General features: G+C 43.6%; 1 protein-coding gene across 1 annotated transcript; it reads left to right on the top strand.

Annotated features, from left to right (window-relative positions):
* The first annotated feature begins 7678 nt into the window (after window positions 1-7678).
* Window positions 7679-16667, top strand: LOC111868623 (odorant receptor 49b). Its single transcript, XM_023859446.2, has 6 exons — window positions 7679-7901; window positions 8986-9182; window positions 11229-11328; window positions 12492-12596; window positions 14622-14777; window positions 16089-16667. The coding sequence occupies exons 1-6, from the start codon at window positions 7695-7697 to the stop codon at window positions 16176-16178; spliced, it is 855 nt and encodes a 284-aa protein (XP_023715214.1). The 5' UTR covers window positions 7679-7694; the 3' UTR covers window positions 16179-16667.
* The last annotated feature ends 4096 nt before the right edge of the window (window positions 16668-20763 follow it).

The following is a 20763-nucleotide window of genomic DNA, read 5'->3' as shown; positions in this document are numbered from 1 at the left end:
TGGAGCCTTGTGGTAGAACCAGGGGTTACTGAGTGTGGAGCCTTACTAGTGGAACCAGTGCTGCTGGGTATGACGCCTGATGCTGGAACCAGGGTAGCTGAGTACAGAGCCTTGTAGCAGAACCAGGGGCTGCTGAATGTGGAGCCTTACTAGTGGAACCAGTGCTGCTGGGTACAACACCTGATGCTGGAACCAGTGTAACAGAGTACTGAGCCTTGTTCTCGAACCAGAGGTTGCTGAGTGTGGAGCCCTGTGGTAGAACCAGGGAGCTGCTGAGTGTGGAGCCTTACCTAGTGGAACCAGTGCTGCTGGGTATGACACCTGATGCTGGAACCAGTGTAGCTGAGTATGGAGCCTTGTGGCAGAACCAGGGGCTGCTGAGTGTCGAGCCTTACTAGTGGAACCAGTGCCACTGGGTACAACACCTGATGCTGGAACCAGTGTAGCAGAGTACTCCGCCTTGTGCTCAAATCAGTGTTGCTAAGTGCTGAGCCTTATGTAGTGGAAACAGTGTTGCCGATGATGGAGCCATCCCAAAGTGTACCTTCTTCATAAGTCAGCTGCTACAGTCACAGTGCATAGACAGTATACATCCCCATATAACTGACACGATGCACTGCTGCGCACGTATGCAATCCGATAACTAAACTGCTCTTAATTTCTCTCGGAATATCTCTGATCTGAACATAAACAAACTCCGCAAGCGAACTACACTGACCGAGCGACCATCTCTTGTCTGTGAAGTTAGTGCCAACTTTAGCGGATAGAGGGTGTCGCGTGGTCAGCGCGACAGATCCCCACGGCTGTTAATCTCGGATTTCTAGACCGCTCTGATCCGAACATAGAGACATTAAACAATAAGACACTGAACTGTCTCATAAATGTATCCAAAGTGCCTTTGTTAATTCTAAAATGTGTTGCACGTGGCTTTCTCTACGGTGCGGACAGATGCAAACTCTCCAGTCCACATTCCCTTCACACTAATTACTTAATGTGTAACATAAACTCCTCTTAACCTACAGCCTTATTTATCATCACTCATATTCTTACATGGGTTTAACTGATCTGGGTTAAACATCAAATTAATCTATTTGGAATTATCCACTTATTTAGCCTAATAAAAGTAAACATTTCCCTTGAAGAGTACTGTATTCTAAGATGTAACTTCACTTAGTATGACACTTATCTACAAATGTTAACGATTCTACCTGAAGATGGAAGCAGCAGGCTCTTCCAAAACATTAGAAATATCTACCAGACCACACAGCATGACAATAAAACTGAACGCGGGCAAGACGTGACATCATACATACTGGCGAGTGTCAAGCCTGTAGCTTGGTGGCTGGAATTATACCATTCACTCATGTAACAATTTCATGAAACTAAACTGTTCCTTCTGCAAATATGAACTCTTCATTATCAGCGTCAAGTAAACAAAGAGAGAGATACCGTTCTTCTAATGCCTTCATTTCCTCCTATGTGCAGCAATGTGAGTTCCATTACAATGCAAAACAGATTTTCTCATACCATTTACGTCTTTAAATTCCATGGCGGCGTCTCTGATGGTTGTTCAGCATTCTGTCAACCTGAACTACAATACCATGTCAAGCTTGTTACAGATTCCAATCATTGTATTTATTTAATTACCCACATAATCAGCATCCTCACTGGCTTGTTTGAGGTTCAGGCCACTCGCCATAGCATAACCCATCTTCAGAGTGGAATTGGTGATGCAGGCATGGTGACCGCTGCATCAGTTTGACACCCAGGGTCCTGACTTCAACTAATCTCATGACCAGCATGCCCAGAAACAACATCCACATCTGTAAATAAGTAAAGAGCAAATTGATTAGTTAACATGTACTTTCATTTGTTTTGAAAATTACTGTGTTCATTTATTTGCTTCTGCTGTATGTTGGAGGCTGTTCTCTGTTGCAGACAGTGCCATAGTTGCAGTCTGACCTTTGTCACCACTGACTCACTCATGGACCTGACCCCTTCTTGAGAAACTTGCAATTCTGCAGCTACTCAAGAACTTCCCTGAATTTTATGGACACTGAAGGTTCATTGCCGTGTTCACAAGAGCACTCCACTGGTCCCTACGCTGAGGCTTCCACAACCCAGAGGTTAAGGTCATGAAGAGGAAACCTATGTAACGAGGTACATTTGTGACCAAGAGGGCAGACTATTGCACAGTGCCTTAACTAGAACTTAACCTACAAATTTATAAACCAATTTCACTCTCCTGTACAGAAATTCCTTATATTTTATTCTACTTCTTCTTACATGAACTAATTACAGCGGAAATTGTAACACAAACCAGTCACAATGTGACGTCCCTTACATTTAGAGCAAATGATACACAGCTTGGAATCATCCTTTTCCATTACGTTTCCTACAAACTCCTCTCCGTTATCTTCTGTATACCAACGTAATTCATTATAAATATATATTAAAACTTGATTTAATACTAACCAAGAATATAGGCACACACAGGAAAACAACGCCTTCACCCTAACAGGTCCAAAACGAGAGCGCCGATATTACGACAGGTTGAGTCGTGTAAGGTAGAATTTCCTTTGCAAACCTGTGAAATCTATGGCATTCTAAACGTTTAACTCCAAATGAAAATTACTGAATTATACAGCAGACACAAACCTTTTGTGACTACATGAATACTTTCTTAAATTTAAAAAAATACACTTCATCAACTCTGACGTCATTAGCAAAACACTTCTATAACCTAACGCCATCTCGTAGGAAGGTGTCGTAACTGTTTGTGGAGAGAGTAGCAATTCCTTTCGTCGTCGGTTAAGTACGAATGTGTTGGATTATAGTTCTCAAGTTGGTGACCATGAAGGGATCCGTTCGGTCTTCTGGGATCCGGGCGTATTTCATAACCTGCCTGGAGAATTTCTTATGACACGATGTTGCGATCTTAGCTACTGTTAAGAAGGCCTGAGCAACCAAAAAAGAAGAGCACTGAAATTTTCACATAAGAACTGACATGAGGCGAAAATATTGAAACGTAGAATTTCTTATTCTTTTTTACATCATGCAGTATCCATTGGGTTAGACTGCATTATATTTTTAGACGGTTAGTAGCCGGTTTTTCATCAAGACGGCCCAGGTTCAATCCCAGGACAGTTTATGTTGGATTTCTGGTGAATAAAAGTGACGGCGGGATGTTTTTAAATATTCCAATGTCCCCTGCCAATTCTCATTCCACCAAATGGTCAATTTCTCTCATCAGTCATTCGGGGCAATGTCACAATCCCTCTGAGAGGGAGACAGAAAGAACGACTTAATTAGGAACTTACGTTCACGCCTTTTAAGAATATTTTTACAGATCATCCTAAGCAGTGTTCCTCAACCGACGGGCAGCGGCCCGGTACCGGGCCCACGTCTTACAGAAAGAAGAAGTTACCGGGCAGCGGCCTGGCAAAGATTGATAACCACTGTACTGAATATGTAAGAATAAATAACTTCATGAAGCTGGGCCCTTCTTGAGAAGCCGCCAGTTGTGCAGCTACTCAAGAATTTCCCAGCATTTTATGGAACCCGAAGGTTCATTACCGTGTTCATAAAAGCCCTCCACTAGTCCCTATCCTGAGCCAGATCGATCTAGTCCATACTTTCCCATCCTATCTCTCTAAGATCAATTTTAATACTATCCAACCACCTACGTCTTGGTCTTCATAGTGGTCTCTTTCCTTCTGACTTTTCCACCAATATCCTATATACGTTCCTCTTCGTCCCCATTCGTACTACATGCCCTGACCATCACATCCTCCTTGACTTGATCATTCTAATTATACTTGGAGTGGAGTACAAGTTGTAAAACTCCTCATTATGCATCTTTCTCCAACCTCCCGTCCCTTCATCTCTCTTCGGTTCAAATATTCTCCTCAGCACCCTGTTCTCAAACACCTTCTGTCCCTATTAAACGCAACACACCTTTTCACACATAATAACGACATTACGTAATTTCTGAGGCTTGAATCAAAATCGAAGAAACGAATCCCAAATCAGTGGTGATGACCCAGGGACTTAGACGCTGGGTTGTGACACAGACATATACTTTGCAAGCCGCTACCAAGCAACGGTTAGTGAAGAGTGAGAAGACTTTACGTCTGCTGTAGTTAACTGTGAGTGTCTAACTCAGTGAGACCGCCGTAGTTATTTGTATTTACGTTCCGTCAAGTGTTCAGCAAACCCGATTACCAACCCAAACCCCGTCTATAGTCACTCCATCACGTGACAATATTATGAGAGTTACTATCAACAATTTAGGTTCAGGTCCGTAGACTGGCCACCAATTCCGATATTCTTCGCTATTTTCCTCAGTTCTTCTAGGCAAACACCACGATGGTGCAGCAGATTAGGCCGAAATCGACTGCATCAACAGGTTATCGCATTCACCATTTCTCACCATACAGACATCCGATTCTACAAACAAAAGATAGTTTGGGCCCCTGGCATCGCCGTTAAATAGTTCTTCAATTGGGTTATTTAATTATGCTGTCAGTATCGACACTATACAGCGTTGATGACTGGATGATTAATCAGTATAGAGCAGTTGGTGGAATGAAAATTGGCATGGAAGGCCGAAATACTGGGAGAAAACTCGCCCCCCGTACCACCTTCTTTACCACAAATCCCACATGACCAGAAGTCATGTCGAAACCGGACCGTTGCGTTGGGAAGCCTATGACTAACCTCCCGAGCTATGGTACAGCCAGTAAATGGCGTAAGTTATATAAAACTCCCTCAGAACTTAATAGGATCGTATTCCAATGAGGTGGTTTTTTCAATTTACCTAATCCTTCCAGCCGCACTATGGCCCTGGGGTCGACTCAGCTTCTAACAGAAATGAGTACCAGGATTCTTCCTGGGGGGTTAAGGGAGGCCGGCGCGTAAGGCTGACAACGTTACCGCCATCTATGAGCCGACTGTCTGGAAAATGTGGGAACCTCAACATCTCACAACCCTATGGGCCTCCACGGCCTGTTACAGGAATACCTTTACTTTTTACTTTTGCAGAACTTAATATGTAGGGGAAGAAATCGCCCCAAATAATTCTTTGCTCCATAATTCAGATGAATATATGTCAGATACTGTCAGATTATATCAATATTTCGTAAGAGTCGAAATTTTCGACACCTGGCGTTTTTAGGGCTAATTCTCAGAATTTCATGCGGAAAGTCCACTACAATTTTGTAACTTGGGGGTGTAAATAATTTCACTGTCTACACTTCTAAAAGCTTGCCTCTGTAATTTGCTCGAGTTCGTTACATAGCCATTTTTAATCTTTCAAACGAGGGAGTTGACTTCAGAAGTACAGAAAGTTACATACACTACGTAATCCTGTGCACACGCATCTTCATTTATTCAGTCGCTTTCCAGTGAAATATTCATAACAAACTCGTGCAGTTTCTTAACCCAGTGTCCCTGTGGTCATTGTCTGCGGGAAGCAAGAGCGAAATGGACAAGGAATCGCGATTTCGACTGTTTGACCACTTTTTCACATACTCAGGGCACCCTATATTGAAGAAAAGGAAATCCGTGATTTTTCGCATCTACTCATGGATGGCGTTTCTTGTCGCTTACGCATGTTGGCTGGGAGAGTACATCGAGTCTTTCAGACACTTGGACGACCTTGCAGAGATGCAAGATGCAGCCCGGATCGCCATTCCCCTCACCGCTTGCTATGGGATGGATTTGTATGTCAGGTGGGGTCATCTTGTGCTCATTTAATACAGTGGTAAAAGCGATTTCCGGTACGGGGTTATCCTGAAAGCACTGCTAACCGGAAATCGGCTGTGGAAATGATAATTAAAAACTGAAATGTTGGTGTTTTGTTTTATTCCGTCACCACAAAAGGTGGGGCACGCGGTAGCTCAGTTGGTTGAGGCACTATGCTACAAACCGGAAGATCGCGGGCTCGAGTCCCGATGAGGAGGATTTTTTTAGTTTACCTAATCCTTCCAGCCGCACTGTGGCCCTGGGGTCGACTCATCCTCTTAAAAGAAATGAGTACTAGGAATCTTCCTGGGGGTAAACGGCGGCCGGCGCGTAAGGGTGATAACCTCGCCGCCATCTGTGAGCCGATTGTCTAGATAATGTGGGACCCTCAACGTCTCACAACCATATGGGCCTCCACGGCCTGTTAGAGGGATACCATTACCATTTTTTTACCTTTTTACCACAAAAGGTAACAGGGACACAACATGCTTTCGTCATTTCTAATATGTTTCGGCTGACTGAGCCATGAACAGAATTTGACTTGTTTACTGCATTAGTTTGCTCGTGCTGCTGCGTCGGCCAGTGAAGCCAACACAAACAAGACACACCACTTCTCCCGAATACAGGAAACACAAACAAGGAGAACACGTAATCACACACGTAAAAGCCAACAGAACACAATTGCATCAATAAAGGGCCAGGATGAACCGCAAAGAGACACATCGAGAGAAGAGCTGCATCTGCACAGAACTACTACATCCAGGCAAGACTTAAGAAAACCTTTATATACGTTCGATTTTAATTATTTAACATTTTAATAATTAAGATTTGATCTTAAATGTGAACAATAACTTCATGGAGCTGCGTCCTTCTTGCGAAGCCGCCAATTGAGCAGCTACCCAAGAACTTCCCAGCATTTTATGGTACCTCAAGGTTCATTACCGTGTTCACAAGAGCCCTCCACTGGTCCCTATGCTGAGCCAGATCGATCCAGTCCGTACCACCAACGTATCTCGCTAAGAACCATTTTAATATTGTTCACCCACCTACGTCTTGGTCTTCCCAGAGATCTCTTTCTTCTGGCTTTCTCACCAATATCCTATACGCATTCCTCGTCTCCCCCATTCGTGCTACATGCCTTGCCCACCTCATCCTCGTTGACTTGATCATTCTAATTATACTTGGAGAAGAGCACAAGTTATGAAGCTCCTCATTATGCAGTTTTCTCCAACCTTCCGTCACTTCATCTGTCCTCAGCACACTGAACTCAAACACCCTCAAGTCTATGTTGAATGTAAACACACCTTTTTATATATAACGACATTATATACTCTTAAAGAACAGTATTCCAACATGTCAACACTGGCCAATGCAGGTGAATGTAAGAAGTAATCAAATGCCTGATGATGGCTCGATGACCCCGTACAAGTTGTAACAAACGACAAATGTATGGTAGGTCCGCAATTCCTACTGGGGTGAAGGGAGAAAGTAAAGTCATTTCTCTAACTCCCACACACACATACACAATATGACGCCAAGGTATAATGTTTCGGGCGTCTTTTTCGTTTTCTCTTAGAATAAACAAAGTGTCCCGGAATAGTACGAGTATATCCAAGGCTTACCTTCGTGCTCTTGGGAACATTTTGAATCAAAAAGTTCAAATAAACATGGGGGCCGATACGCAGCGTACGATTGTTATTATTATTTATTACCCTGGGGTCGACTCAGTCTCTAACAGAAATGGTACCAGGAATCTTCCTGGAGGTAAAGGGCGGCTGGTGCACAAGGCTGACAACCTCACCGCCATCTGCGAACCGACTGTATAGAAAATATGGGAGCCTCGACGGCTCACAACCTCATAGGCCTGCACGGTCTGTTACAGGTTCAAAACGGCCGCCTTCGCCAAGCTGCTGCAACAGGCTGAGCAGTTCACGTGGGAGGACTTCCCTATGACGGATGAATCCGGGAATAGGACAATTGCGGGTCTGTTGCCGATCATCAGAAAAGTGATGATCCATATGACGTGGCTAGTCACCGGGCCTCACACCATCTACATGTACATCCGCGGGGCAGATCCTGACACGCTTGGGCTCACCATGTGGACGCCGTTCGACATCAGACCAAGCCCACTGCACGAAATAGTCATCGCCATACAGGTTGCAGTTCTTTGTGTTGCCAAACTGTCTCTCCTTCTCTGCCGTCAACAAAACCCGAAGAAGGTTCGACACCGCTAACACCTAAGCCCGCACCAGTTCCACCAAGCTCCCATCCTCTGAGCCTACTTCCTTGACATCAATCTTACTAATTACCTAATTCTCTGGCGGCAGAACCCAAAGGTTCAACACCGCTGATACCAGAACCCTCCACTGAAGAACGTCCTGAGTAAGTACCATTCATCTCCTATCCTCACACGCCATTTCTCTAACCCTCGCTGGTCATGCAGGTTACCATATCGTAATACGTTCCTAAACCGATATATTTTGCAAGACCAGTAAAGTAAAGTGAAGTAAGTAAATGTATCCTGTAACAGGCGGTGGAGGCCCATAGGGTTGTGAGACGTTCAGGTTCCCACATGTTCTAGACAATCGGCTTATAGATGGCGCTAAGGTTGTCACCCTTACCGCCATCTGTGAGCCGACTGTCTAAAAAATTTTAAATCCTCGACGTCTCAGAGTCTTGTGGGCCTCCACGGCCTGTTACAAGGTTACCTTTACTTTTTTAGAATTTACGACATTAGAGGCGTCACATTCCCGAGGAGATCATTAACGTGAGGAGTATACAATTAAGGATGATCCGCGACAATGAACTTGGCAGTGTTTAGGATATTAAACAGAAGTTGGAGGTAGCGTCGGTGAATTTCTATCAGACTACACGGCACGCAGTAGCGTAGTTGGTTGATGCACTATGCTACAAGCCGGAAGGTCGCGGGATCGAATCCCGATAAGGTGGATTTTTTTCAACTTGCCTAATCCTTCCAGCCGTATTATGGCCCTGGGGTCGACTCAGCCTCTAACAGAAATGAGTACCAGGAATCTTCCTGGGGGTAAATGGCGGCCGGCGCGTAAGGCTGACAACCTTACCGCCATCTGTGAGCCGATGGTCTAGATGATGTGGGAGCCTTGACGTCTCACAACACTATGGGTCTCCACGGCCTGTTACAGGGATAGCTTTACGTTTTACTTTACTTTGCTACACGGTACCACATCCCAGAATGATGACAACTACGTTTTGCTCACATAGGCCTACTCTACCACGTACACCTTGTCCAACTTCCTGGGATATATGGGTCTGTACTCAACTCTGGCAACTATTGCGTGCATTCAGATGGAAAAGTTACATCAGCGTCTGAGAAACTACAGAAGAGAGGAGGTGACGAAGCCAGGCACTGAAGAGGACTATCTTCGAGAACAAATTCAATATCACCAAGATATTCTGAGGTAAGACGTAACGTCATGATCACTTTCAGCGTATTCTCTTACGTATCCATACTACTTAAATAGTCAATAAAACGACTGCGTTGACTGGTTGAGGCACTATGCTACAAGCCAGAAGGTCACATGTTCAATTCCCGATGCGGTCATTGGATTTTTCAATTGACCTAATCCTTCCAGCTGCACTGTGGCCCTCGGGTTGACTCAGCCTCTAATAGAAATGAGTACCAGGAATTTTCCTGGTGGTAGGGCGAGTAAGGCCGACAAGCTGCCCGCCATCTGTGAGCCGATTGTCTAGATAATGTGGGAGCCTCGACGTCTCACAACCCTATGGGCCTCCATGGCCTGTCACAGGGATACCTTTGCCTGAAATCTGTCTCCGTCTTCAGGTGAAGGCTTATTCAGTTGGGTTAAATTGATAGAGCTAGTCCCCGGTTGTAAAGCAGCCACCTGTCAAACTAAATGGAGCCTTTTTCTTTTGGTATATTCTACGACGCTTCTAGTGCCCAAGAATGGCAGGGTTATAGATCAATGAATTGGAAAGGATTTGTAAGGAAGCGGTAGTAGTTTAATCGTTGCATTTACTCAACATTGTCCTTGGAGGAACGAGGAAAACTATGGAAAATCCCAATCACGATACCTGGTGTTCCGATGAAATTCGAAGCAAGCACAAATCGTTAGGTCATTCTGCTCGGTTACACGGTGCTGCAAACCAGACTATTATATTGCGGCATGTAGACCCGTTACTAGCCAACGACCACGAAATAAGCAACTATACAACGGCCGTTACTAGGCAGCGGTCTGCAACAACAGAGGAAATGTGTTTTCTGTTCTGTCCGTGCCGAAATATTATAATCAAGACCAGTGGTAAGTCAGTGAGTGAGTTAGATAACGTCTGTGGTTCAGTCATAGTTAGCTGTTGCTGTGAGAAGCTGGTAGATGAGGCCAGGGACGTTGCGGGAACCCAGAGGAAAGGGAACGTCCGTTGTTGAAAGCCGTTATCAAGCAACGGCAGTGAAGACGTGACTGTGGACACTAGTGCATGTGTAAGAGTGAACTCTAAAGTGTAGTCATGCGCTGTATCAAAGAGTCCAATAAATCCGTCCATCAATCCAAATCCCGTCTATACTTACTAAAATCGTGATAATGTAATACTCGAATTTGATTTGTTTCATTCTGGTCCGTCACAATAACAATATTATAAAAGATAAAACAACTCCGTCCAGTGTGACTGATGAAGATTTTTACTACTTGAAAACTTAACACCCTCACATGTTTCGGTCCCTATAGACCGTCTTCAGAGGGACATCGATACTTTTTGGAAATTACTATTACAATGGTTGTTTTGAGTGTTAAAATACATATACATACAATGTTTGTAATGCACAATATATGCAAAATCCAACTTCTTCACAACTACAGCAGCTTTCTTGGTATATTAAAATTTTTAAAGTTTTTAAAACTTTGTTATTTAAGTTAAAATTTATAAACCAAATAGGTTCGTGTCCCTTCTCCTATTGTCTTTCTTGACGGGGGCTGAACTTGTGCCGCTTGTCTCTATTGAGAAGGAGATTCTAGGTGAAAAGAACACAGCACGCCACGAACAAACACAGGACGATACCAAGAACCTCCTTCTCAAGAGAGACAACCGGCACAAGTTCAGCCCCCGTCAAGAAAGACAATAGGAGAAGGGACACGAACCTATTTGGTTTATAAATTTTAACTTAAATAAAAAGTTTTAAAAACTTTAAAAATTTTAATATACCAAGAAAGCTGCTGTAGTTGTGAAGAAGTTGGATTTTGCATATATTGTGCATTAAAAACATTGTATGTATATGTATTTTAACACTCAAAACAACCATTGTAATAGTAGTTTCCAAAAAGTATCGATGTCCCTCTGATGATGGTCTATAGGGACCGAAACATGTAAGGGTGTTAAGTTTTCAAGTAGTAAAAACTTCAATAGTCACACCGGACGGAGTTCTTTTGTCTCTGTAATGTAACAGTCCTTTGAGGACTTGTATTCTATGGCTCTTGCAACCTTTGTTCCAGCTTTATTCGGGCTATAGACGACACGTTCAGCATGATGATGTTGGGTCATTTCCTCATGATCATCGGGGCCTTGTGCTTCGCTTCCATCTCCTTTGTCACGGTATGATGAATTTGCCTTCATTTTTTTGCATCATGTAGTCACGATATATCAATACATATGCCCCGCACACCGCCACAAAGATATACAATAAACACACATATCGAGTACCCTTTTTATTTACTTTAGCATCGAGAGAAAGTATTGACACTTTATTCATAACAATTTGATTGTAAAGTGGTTCCATTTCACTTATTATTTACCTTTTCACACTAGGCCCTCTGGTCAGTCTCCCATCAGAATTAATATGGAAATGTGGATTTTATGATAGTCGGTAGGACTCTTTGGATGGGGGATAAGCCCTTTCGCAAGTCATCTAAGTACACATAGGACAACACAAAACAGAAAAAACACGGACAGATATCCATACCTCGAGTAGAATTCAAACCCACTATCCCAGTGTTCGAGCGAGCAAAGACAGTTCATGTCAGACCGCGCGGCCACTGTTATCGGCTAAAGTTTATATAAAAAGCCAATAAAAACAAGTACGTGGTGCATATTCGTGTACTACCTGATGATGATCTAATACGATCGAAACATGTAGTGGATATACTCAATAAAACAAGTATTAAGACGATTTGAGGCTTTGACGGGGGTGACTATGAAGAAAGCAGTCTTCTGGGATTTGGCACCGTGTATATGTGGTGTTAACCGACGTTTCGGAGGAACGTATCGCCTCCATCTTCAGGGTAGAAGGAAAAATATAAGAAATCCGCAAGCGAAGAGACCGTCTGCTTTTACCGGTTCTCACGGTCTCATCGCTTGCGGATTTCTTATATTTTTCCTTCTACCCTGAAGATGGAGGCGATACGTTCCTCCGAAACGTCGGTTAACACCACATATACACGGTGCCAAATCCCAGAAGACTGCTTTCTTCAAGTATTAAGACGTTTTAATAACGATTTTATTGTTAACTGTTTTGTTGAACGTAGGACGTAACTTGAAGGCAATTTTACTAAAAATGTTATCATGTATAAATAATCTGGTGATGCAGATCTTTGCATCATCAGCGGAAATTTACTAGTTCATATTTGCGGCACGAGATGGGACTGAACGTGTCTTCCGTAAGATTGCCTACTCAGCGCGTGACGTGGTAACAGACATGTTTCAGACAAGCATTCAGTGAAATCCACTATGACGATTTTAAACGACCTTCCATTTTTCAGATCTGGCACAAAGTTGGTGATCTGCTTCAGACGATTTTCATATTATCCTCCTTTGTCATCATGCTGGGGATATTTTGCTGGTTCGGAGACCAGCTCAATGAAAGGGTATGCTACTGGTGGCTTTTAAGACAAACAAGAAGGCTCCACGAAATTTGTGTGGCGTTTTAATTGTAAGCTCAAGTTATTGATAAGTTCACGTAGGGCTCAATTTTCAAATAAAATCAGACTGAGATGGCTGGAAGATGTAGAGAATGATTTACCAGAGCTGACTGACGAGGAAGCAAAGGCAAATGATAAAACAGAATGAGTATTTGCACTAAAAAAGCAAAGTTTCGTTTAGGACCATAGAAAAAAGGAGTGAGTAAGTAAGTAAGTAAAGGTCTCAACTGTGAAGATTTCTATTTTTAATTCTTAACTATTACTAGCCTACTATCCTAAACAAGGTTTAGGCAACCTCCAGCTTGTGTCTCTACGTTGTTGTTGTTGTTGTTGTTGTTGTTGTTATTATTATTATTATTATTATTATTATTATTGACCCCGGAACAGCGCAGTCGGTACAGCGACTAGCTACAGGCTGGACGGCCGATAGGTCGAGTTCGAGTCCCGGTGGAGAGATTTTTCTCCGTTTCACGTCGTCCAGACGGGTTCTGGGGCCCACCCTGCCTCCTATCCAACGGGTATCCGGGGCCCCGGGAGTAAAGCAGCCGGGCCGTGACCCTCGCCAGTCATCTGCAACTAGGCCGAGGTCAAGAAAATGTGGATCTATACATTTACTCCCCCATACGTCTTCATGACTCAGTGCTATCTTAGTTAAGCACCAGAGAAATTTATGATTATTACAATTATTATTACTATTATTATATTTGGAGACGTCGCTGTTCCTAAGAACCAGACAGTAGCAGACACTCAGTGTTACCTGAAGTTCGGTGCGGGACCCACAGCAATCATTACTGTGTTCAGAAAACATTTATTCCACTGTCACGTGTCCGGGGTTCGCGTGACGAATAATAACGGGCATTGGATTGGATGATTGGATGTACTGACGCCTTCCTTGTACAGTCTCTCTTACTTACAATCAATACAGCGCCACCGCTTGTTTAATCGCTTCATAAATCACTAAAACATGCTATTTCCTGGCAACGGAACTCAACATAGAAACTATCACTTCAAATCACTCTCAAGTCTTCTTTTCATGTCTTCTCCTATCACCTTGTACTGCCGACTCTCCAGTCTCCGTGGTTCCTGACCTTCCTGACTCTGTACTCAACTGCACTCCTGCCCCAAGCAAGTCAAAGCCAAGTCATGTTACGACCGACGGTCAGTCGGCCAGTCTGTCTCGGAATAAAGCACCCATCTGGGGCTTACTACCAGATGGTTATTATTACTGTCAGACTGTTGCAGGCTTGTTGATGTGGGGCGCTCTCTCTGACGAGAGGACGGGTCTCTGGTTTGTGGCCCAAGCCAAGTCAAAGTCAAAGTCACATTACGACGAGGCCAGTCAGTAAGTCAGTCTTGGTGTCGAGCCCCTGAGGATGTTACAGTAGTAGTCGGCATTTACGGTTTGTCCTTGAGGCTGAATGCCGTGAGCAGTATGCCTTCGTGATCCCAGTCACCGCCTGGTTCCGACAGCAGCCCAAAGAATTTTATGCTGCTGGTTTCAGGGGCTTGTGAAACGATGGGACAAGTGCCTCAATGTACAGGGAGATTATGCTGAGAAATAAAAGCATTTTTCAAATCAGTACTCTTATTTGTTTCAGTTCTATATCCATTTTAACTTACTTATTGACTTACCCTCGTACAACATATACAGGGCCTCTGTCAGACCAGACTCAGTACAGCAGATTTTGCTCCTTTCTTAGTAGTTTCCGCTACAACGGCAGTCTAGTCACATGAACGGTCGTATGCTTGACCGCCACCAAGTTTAATAGATCCATATTTTCTTGACCTAGGCACTAGCTGAAGGTGAGGGGTTAGCTTCACGCCCCGGCCGCGTTACCCATGGGGAAAGAGCCCCCGGTACCCATTGGATAGGAGGTTGGGTATTTCTTTCCAGAGCTTCTTGTATTAATTTCGTCCGAGGAGCTAATTAAATTTTTGAAGGCAATCAATGTTTCTTCTTGCCAATTTCAGGCTATTAACGTTAAGCAAGCCATCTGGGACAGCGGATGGATTGGGGCGCCCATCCGGCAACAACGCAACATCGTCTTCATGATGGTTGCAGCGAACGAAGACTTCGCTCTCTCTGCGGGGGGCTTCGCCCCTGTGTCGCTCCGCACAATGATTGTAGTAAGGAACACTGAACACGCAGTCAGTAGTCAGTGTGTGACGTCATAGGAACTCAGTGCCTCTAAGGACATGGAAATCATGTATAGCCTATCTCATAATTTGTACTCCACTAAATGTTACTGGAATCATCCAACAAAATGGCGATAAGATGGGAGGACATGCAGCATACTTATGCAGAGAACAAGCGCACAATATGCATGCATCATAACCTGGAAATAGAGCAGTTAACTGCCCTGCTTTCTATTCGGAATATCCAGGGTTTAAATCTGGCCCGGAGACCGGTTATTCTGACGATTATTGTTCTTTTCCTCAATCCTTCCCGGAAGAAATGGAGATAAAATCTTAATTTAGACCATAGCAGATTGCTTCCACATGCTTACGGATTAATCCTCTACTGATCATTCGACACTATATAATCTGAGCTATTCGGAACGCCGTGAAACCTAGAAGTCGAATTCATTCGAGTACTTTGAGAAGCCGCCACTGTACTTTGTCATAGCCGTTATTATTTCACGTGAAAATTAAATAAATTAGGTAGGTAAAAGTTTCATTCAGGAGAAAATTAAGAGCAGATTGAACTCGGGTAATGCTTGCTACCATTCAGTCCAGGACCTTTTGTCTTCTTGTCTGTTGTCCAAAAACATAAAAAAAATAGAATACACAAAACTATAATTTTGCCTGTGGTTCTGTATGGGTGTGAAACAGCCTCTGACATTAAGGGAGGAACATAGACTGAGGGTGTTTGAGAACAAGGTGTTGAGGAGAATATTTGGACCGAAGAGAGATGAAGTGACAGGAGGTTGGAGAAAACTGCATAATGAGGAGCTTCATAACTTGTACTCCTCTCCAAGTATGATTAGAATGATCAAGTCAAGGAGGATGAGGTGGGCAGGGCATGTAGCTCGAATGGGGAGAAGAGAAATGCATATAGGATATTGATGGGAAAGCCAGAAGGAGAGAGATCAGTAGGAAGACCAAGACGTAGGTGGGTGGACAATATTAAAATGAATCTTCGAGAGATAGGATCTGGCTATCTGGCTCAGGATACGGACCAGGGGAGGGCTTTTGTGAATATGGAAATGAACTTCTGGGTTCCATAAAATGGTGGGAAATTCTTGAATAGCTGCAGAACTGGTGGCTTCTCAAGAAGGGCTCAGCTCCATGGAGTTAGGTACGTAAACACACAGAATTCCAACAGATGTCACATGTTATCAGCTATTAGAACCTCTATCAAGGTTGCAATTTTCAACCCTTGGCGTTTGTCAGGTTAAATAAGCCTCAACCTTAACTAAAGTTGATCTTATGTTTCAGGTCCTTAATCAGGCGGTGTCGTATACAATGTTCATGATGAACGTCAAGGATGCAGACCGAGATGAATCTGCACAGTTGGCTCCGAATTAATTAGCAGAAATCCAGCCGGATGAATCCTGTTGTAGCCGAGCATTGAAAATGACAGCAAGAAATGCACTTCACCCGTAGAATAATTCTCTGTCCTTACTTGTAACAATCCGATGCAATTCACGTATTTTCTATCACAGCGCAAATTTCTTTATCTGAGTTTCCATAAATCTTAATTAATCTGTCATACTGAACAGTACATATGAGAAGAGAATTAGGACTCTCAGCACCCTTAATTCGACAAAGTCTCCCTAGCCACGATTCTCCAAGTCCCGCAGTTTCCTTACGAAACTTCCTCATCTCCCACGTAACTCGGCCTTAACCCTTGAAATGACCAGGACTGCCACAGTATTGAGGCTTAGACATAAATGTGGGTTGTGCAAAAAGCCCACAGTAAATTCCGAAAATAACGTTCAAACATCAAGACCGCCTCTGTGGTCTAGTGGTCACAGTTCCTGGCTACAGAACCAGAATTTCCGGGTTCGATTCCCGGCGCTACCAGATTTTCTGAGAAATGGTGGGTCTGAAACTGGGTCCACTCATCTTCGTGAGGATAGCTGAGGAGTTATTTCAAGGAAATGTAGCGACTCTGGTCTAGAAACCCGAGATTAACGGTCATGAGAATCCGTTGGGCAGACCACGCGACACCCTCTATCCGAAAAAGTCTTTTGTCTTTACATGTAATTCAAATTATAATTAAACAATGTATTCTTATGTTCACACATAATTCTAATTATCACTAACATATGTACTGTTGTAACTTCGGGTTTGTAAGTCAAATTGTTACTAACCATCATGTAACCTCTTCTTATATGCAATTCAAAGTGTCACTAACAAATATATAGGTATGTAAGATTTGAGGCTTTCACGGCGGTGACTATGAAGAAAGCAGTCTTCTGGGATTTGGCACCGTGTATATGTGGTGTTAACCGACGTTTCGGAGGAACGTATCGCCTCCATCTTCAGGGTAGAAGAAAAATATATAAGAAATCTGCAAGCAAAGAGACCGTGAGAACCGGTAAAAGCAGACTGGTCTGCTGAAGATGGAGGCGATACGTTCCTCCGAAACGTCGGTTAACACCACATATACACGGTGCCAAATCCCAGAAGACTGCTTTCTTCAAATATATAGGTATGTTATAACTCGCCGCTTGTCACGCTTCTGAAACCTAATTAAAATTATCACTGACAAGTGTATTATTTTTTCTGGCATATAATTAAAATTATCACTGACCAAGGTACTCTTGTCTTGAGGTGTAACTTGTTTTCGAGAGACGCTCGATTCATATATTGGCTGGTACACCGGTAGGGCTGATACTTCTCTTGGTTTCCCTCAGTCCCTTCCGTTAAGCTCCAGGATACCAATATATAATATACAGCATATCGGTCAATCACAACATTTCTATGCTGATGTTCATGATCATGATCATCATCATCATGCGGTTCTAATAATAAAACGGTGCCATTAATCGTTACTAAACTGCTCGCGCTTTTGGTCTTGTCATGTAAGTACGAGGGAAAGTCACAAATTATAGGAACTTTCGTCATAACACATCTTTAGGTTTGTCACACTGCCTTCTGCGCATACATGCTTAGAGTTGGTATTACTGTGGTCACGTAATAGAAGTTTGACCTTGATCGCGTCATTTTCCTTGATGCTGTGACAGTGTAAACATGGCCGCTCCGCTAGCAGTGTGCACCAATGAGGAACAAAGAACAGTGATCCGATTTATCTGGTTGGAAGGTGTGTAAGGGGCTGAAATTCATCGGAGGCTTTCAACACAATACGGGGACAGAAATATTTGTTAATATTAAAGCATTCTAAAATGTCCACATACAGTATGGTTAATGTATTCCGTATGATTCTTAAATTGACTACCGATCATATTACTAACCACCTTAAAATGCCTGGCATCTGTGTGTGTTTTCTGTGAGGTACGGACTGAATTTTAAATAGTATTTACATCGATGTCGCATTACGCCCACGTTGCACTGCATGCCTCACATGCAGCCTTCCCATTGTTAACATCAAAATTTCGCCTTAATATAGCCCTCCCAACGTTAGCAAAACAAACAAACGAACAAAAAATCCGAACATATGCTCTATCTTTACCAGAAGGACAAGGGGGCACTGCCTGGGAACCTTCAAAATCGGAGATATAGTTTCTTCCCCCCCCCCCCCCAATGCAGTGTCTCTCACTACCACCCCCACTTCTGTATCTGTGTGTTCCGCATTACGCAGTACTGACAATTCACGGCAGCTGTACCGGTAACTGCGGTCGCATGTAATATCAGCCAAACTAAGGGGGAGTCCCACAACGGAGTGTACTAAGCGCGATTCTGTTCAAAGCTTTTATCGACAACATTCCTTCAAATACCGACTGACAGCGGCCCGGACACCTCAGTCTCAGGCTGTTTCTCCGGGAGTAAAGCAGCCAGGACGTGAACCTGACCACTCATCTGCGGAGATCAAGAATGGTGGGACTATACCTCCATTACTCAACACGTATTCATTAAGCACAGAGACAATTTAAAGTCTTTCTCACCTATATGCACGGAACCCCAATTTGCAAACCTACGACCATGCCACATTCATTTCCGGCCATTGATTTCATACTGAAAGCAGCTTAAATAAATAGCAGGAAGTTCTACAGCACATCGACATCCGGTTCAGTAAGTCATATGTCCCTGCCGGAATCAGAACGCTTGTACCCCACCTTACCCTAGAGAAGACGAGACAAAGCATCTCGGTGTAACATCAGATAGAGCGTTACCCTTACATCATACAAACGGTATGTGCTGAAATAAACCTTGCCCGGCTCTCTTCCGTCACAGACATAAGTTCCGGGACTTCACATTACAGTTACATCCGCTCTAAATAAAATGTTATTAAGAGCCAGCTTCATCTCTACTCCAACATTTCGGGGCACTATCAAAGAAATATCAATAAAGAGCTATCCCTGCAACAGGCCGTGGAAGCCCATAGCATTTTGAGACGTCGAGGCTCCCATATTTTCTAGACAATCCGCTCACAGATGGCGGTGAGGTTGTCAGCCTTACGCGCCGGCCGCCCTTTACCCCCCGGGAGGATACCTGGTACTCATTTCTGTTAGAGGCTGAGTCGGCCCCAGGGCCATAGTGAGGTTACAAGGATTGTGTCAATTCAAAAAGGAAATTCAATGACCTCATCGGACCTCGAAACGGCGAAGTTCCGGCTTGTAGCACAGTGTCCCAACATGCAACGCAAATGATGTTCGAATGCACTTTCATTCTGATGTCAGCTCGCGCTGTCCGTGGCCCCCTTACAGTAGATTCCCGCTCCTAGTGTTTACTGGTAAAGGGTTAGACTTTAGTTCTGGAGGTGCTCTGTTCAAACCTCGGCTCATACACCGGCTATCCTGACTGGGTTAGGGGATAATAAGGGAAATTTTAGTTCAAGCAAAATTCTGGATAGGACTTCCGTTGACGCACGACCGTTTCCTTCCAAATCTTCTGTAAATCATGATTCACTTACAGTCATTCTACTCACTGCTATACAGTCTGCATACTGGGGGCGGCGTAAATATCCAACGGCCTTGTGTCCGTGGTTTTAAAGTTTTATTAATTTCACACGAAGACGGGTGAAGCACAGGAAGTGAGAACACCACAGAATTTCGTGAATCATTTATACGTCACTGCAACCAATGTCAAGGGCATGTTCAGTAATTCATTTTCTTCCCAACCGAATTCTGGTCGCCAGGTCAAGCAAGGTGCCTATAGAAAAGGCGTGACATTTGACTACTGCGCTGAACAAGAAGACACTATGAACACGGAAACGCGATTTCGTTATTTTAGGATTAACTTCAGCATTGCGGGGACTCCCATCTTGGGCGACGGCCAGTCCGCTGCTTACTCGATGTACAAGGCGACCACGGTAATTATTATCTACGGATGTTGGATTGGAGGAGTCATCGAAACTTTAAGGAATTTGCGGAGTCCTCAAGTGGCGTTCGAATGTGCTAAAGTTTTCCTGCCTGTTACAGCTGCCTGCTGCATTGACTTGTTCATGAGGTAAAATTTCGTTGATTTTTATTAGTTATATCTTTTTTAATTTATTTACTTTAGTCCAGAAAAGTTTTTGCCAAATTCATGTATCGTCCACACTTCTCCCTCGCAGTTCTTCCCCAATATATATTTCCTAACCCCTTCCATTAAACATTTCATACTCAGACGTTACAATCTTCTACCTGAATATGGAGGCGCCAAGTTTAGTCGAAACTCTTGGACCTTTGTACCGGATTGCATGGTGTGACACCCCAGACGGGACTAAACTTCATATACAGATATTACGAGTTGATAATACAGCAAGTCCTTGATTACCGTTGTTTCGTTTTGCGTTCGTGCTGTTTCCATACCAAGGCTCCACACAACGTCGCGTTAACTCGTTATTACGCCGTTGTTCGTTCCATAGTTCAAGTAAATACTGGAAGCGGAGGGCTACTCGCCCTAACAAGTGTTTTGTGTTGAAGCGACCGGCTCGCCCTCCACCTTTGACTCGCTTCACCCTTGGCTATCCCTGAAAAATATCATAATAAAAGTAAAAAAAATG

The sequence above is a fragment of the Cryptotermes secundus genome, unplaced genomic scaffold, assembly GCF_002891405.2.
Source record: "Cryptotermes secundus unplaced genomic scaffold, Csec_1.0 scaffold660, whole genome shotgun sequence".
NCBI lineage: Eukaryota > Metazoa > Arthropoda > Insecta > Blattodea > Kalotermitidae > Cryptotermes > Cryptotermes secundus.
Note: the sequence above shows the minus strand (reverse complement) of the source record. Positions and strands in the feature narration are given on the sequence as shown.

Bases quoted from the DNA above. Each gene is read 5' to 3' on its own strand.
- LOC111868623 (XM_023859446.2), top strand. From the start codon at position 7,695: ATGACGGATGAATCCGGGAATAGGACAATTGCGGGTCTGTTGCCGATC. The intron at 12,597-14,621 runs GTATGCTACTGG...TGCCAATTTCAG, and splicing joins GAGACCAGCTCAATGAAAGG to GCTATTAACGTTAAGCAAGC. The intron at 14,778-16,088 runs GTAAGGAACACT...CTTATGTTTCAG, and splicing joins CGCTCCGCACAATGATTGTA to GTCCTTAATCAGGCGGTGTC.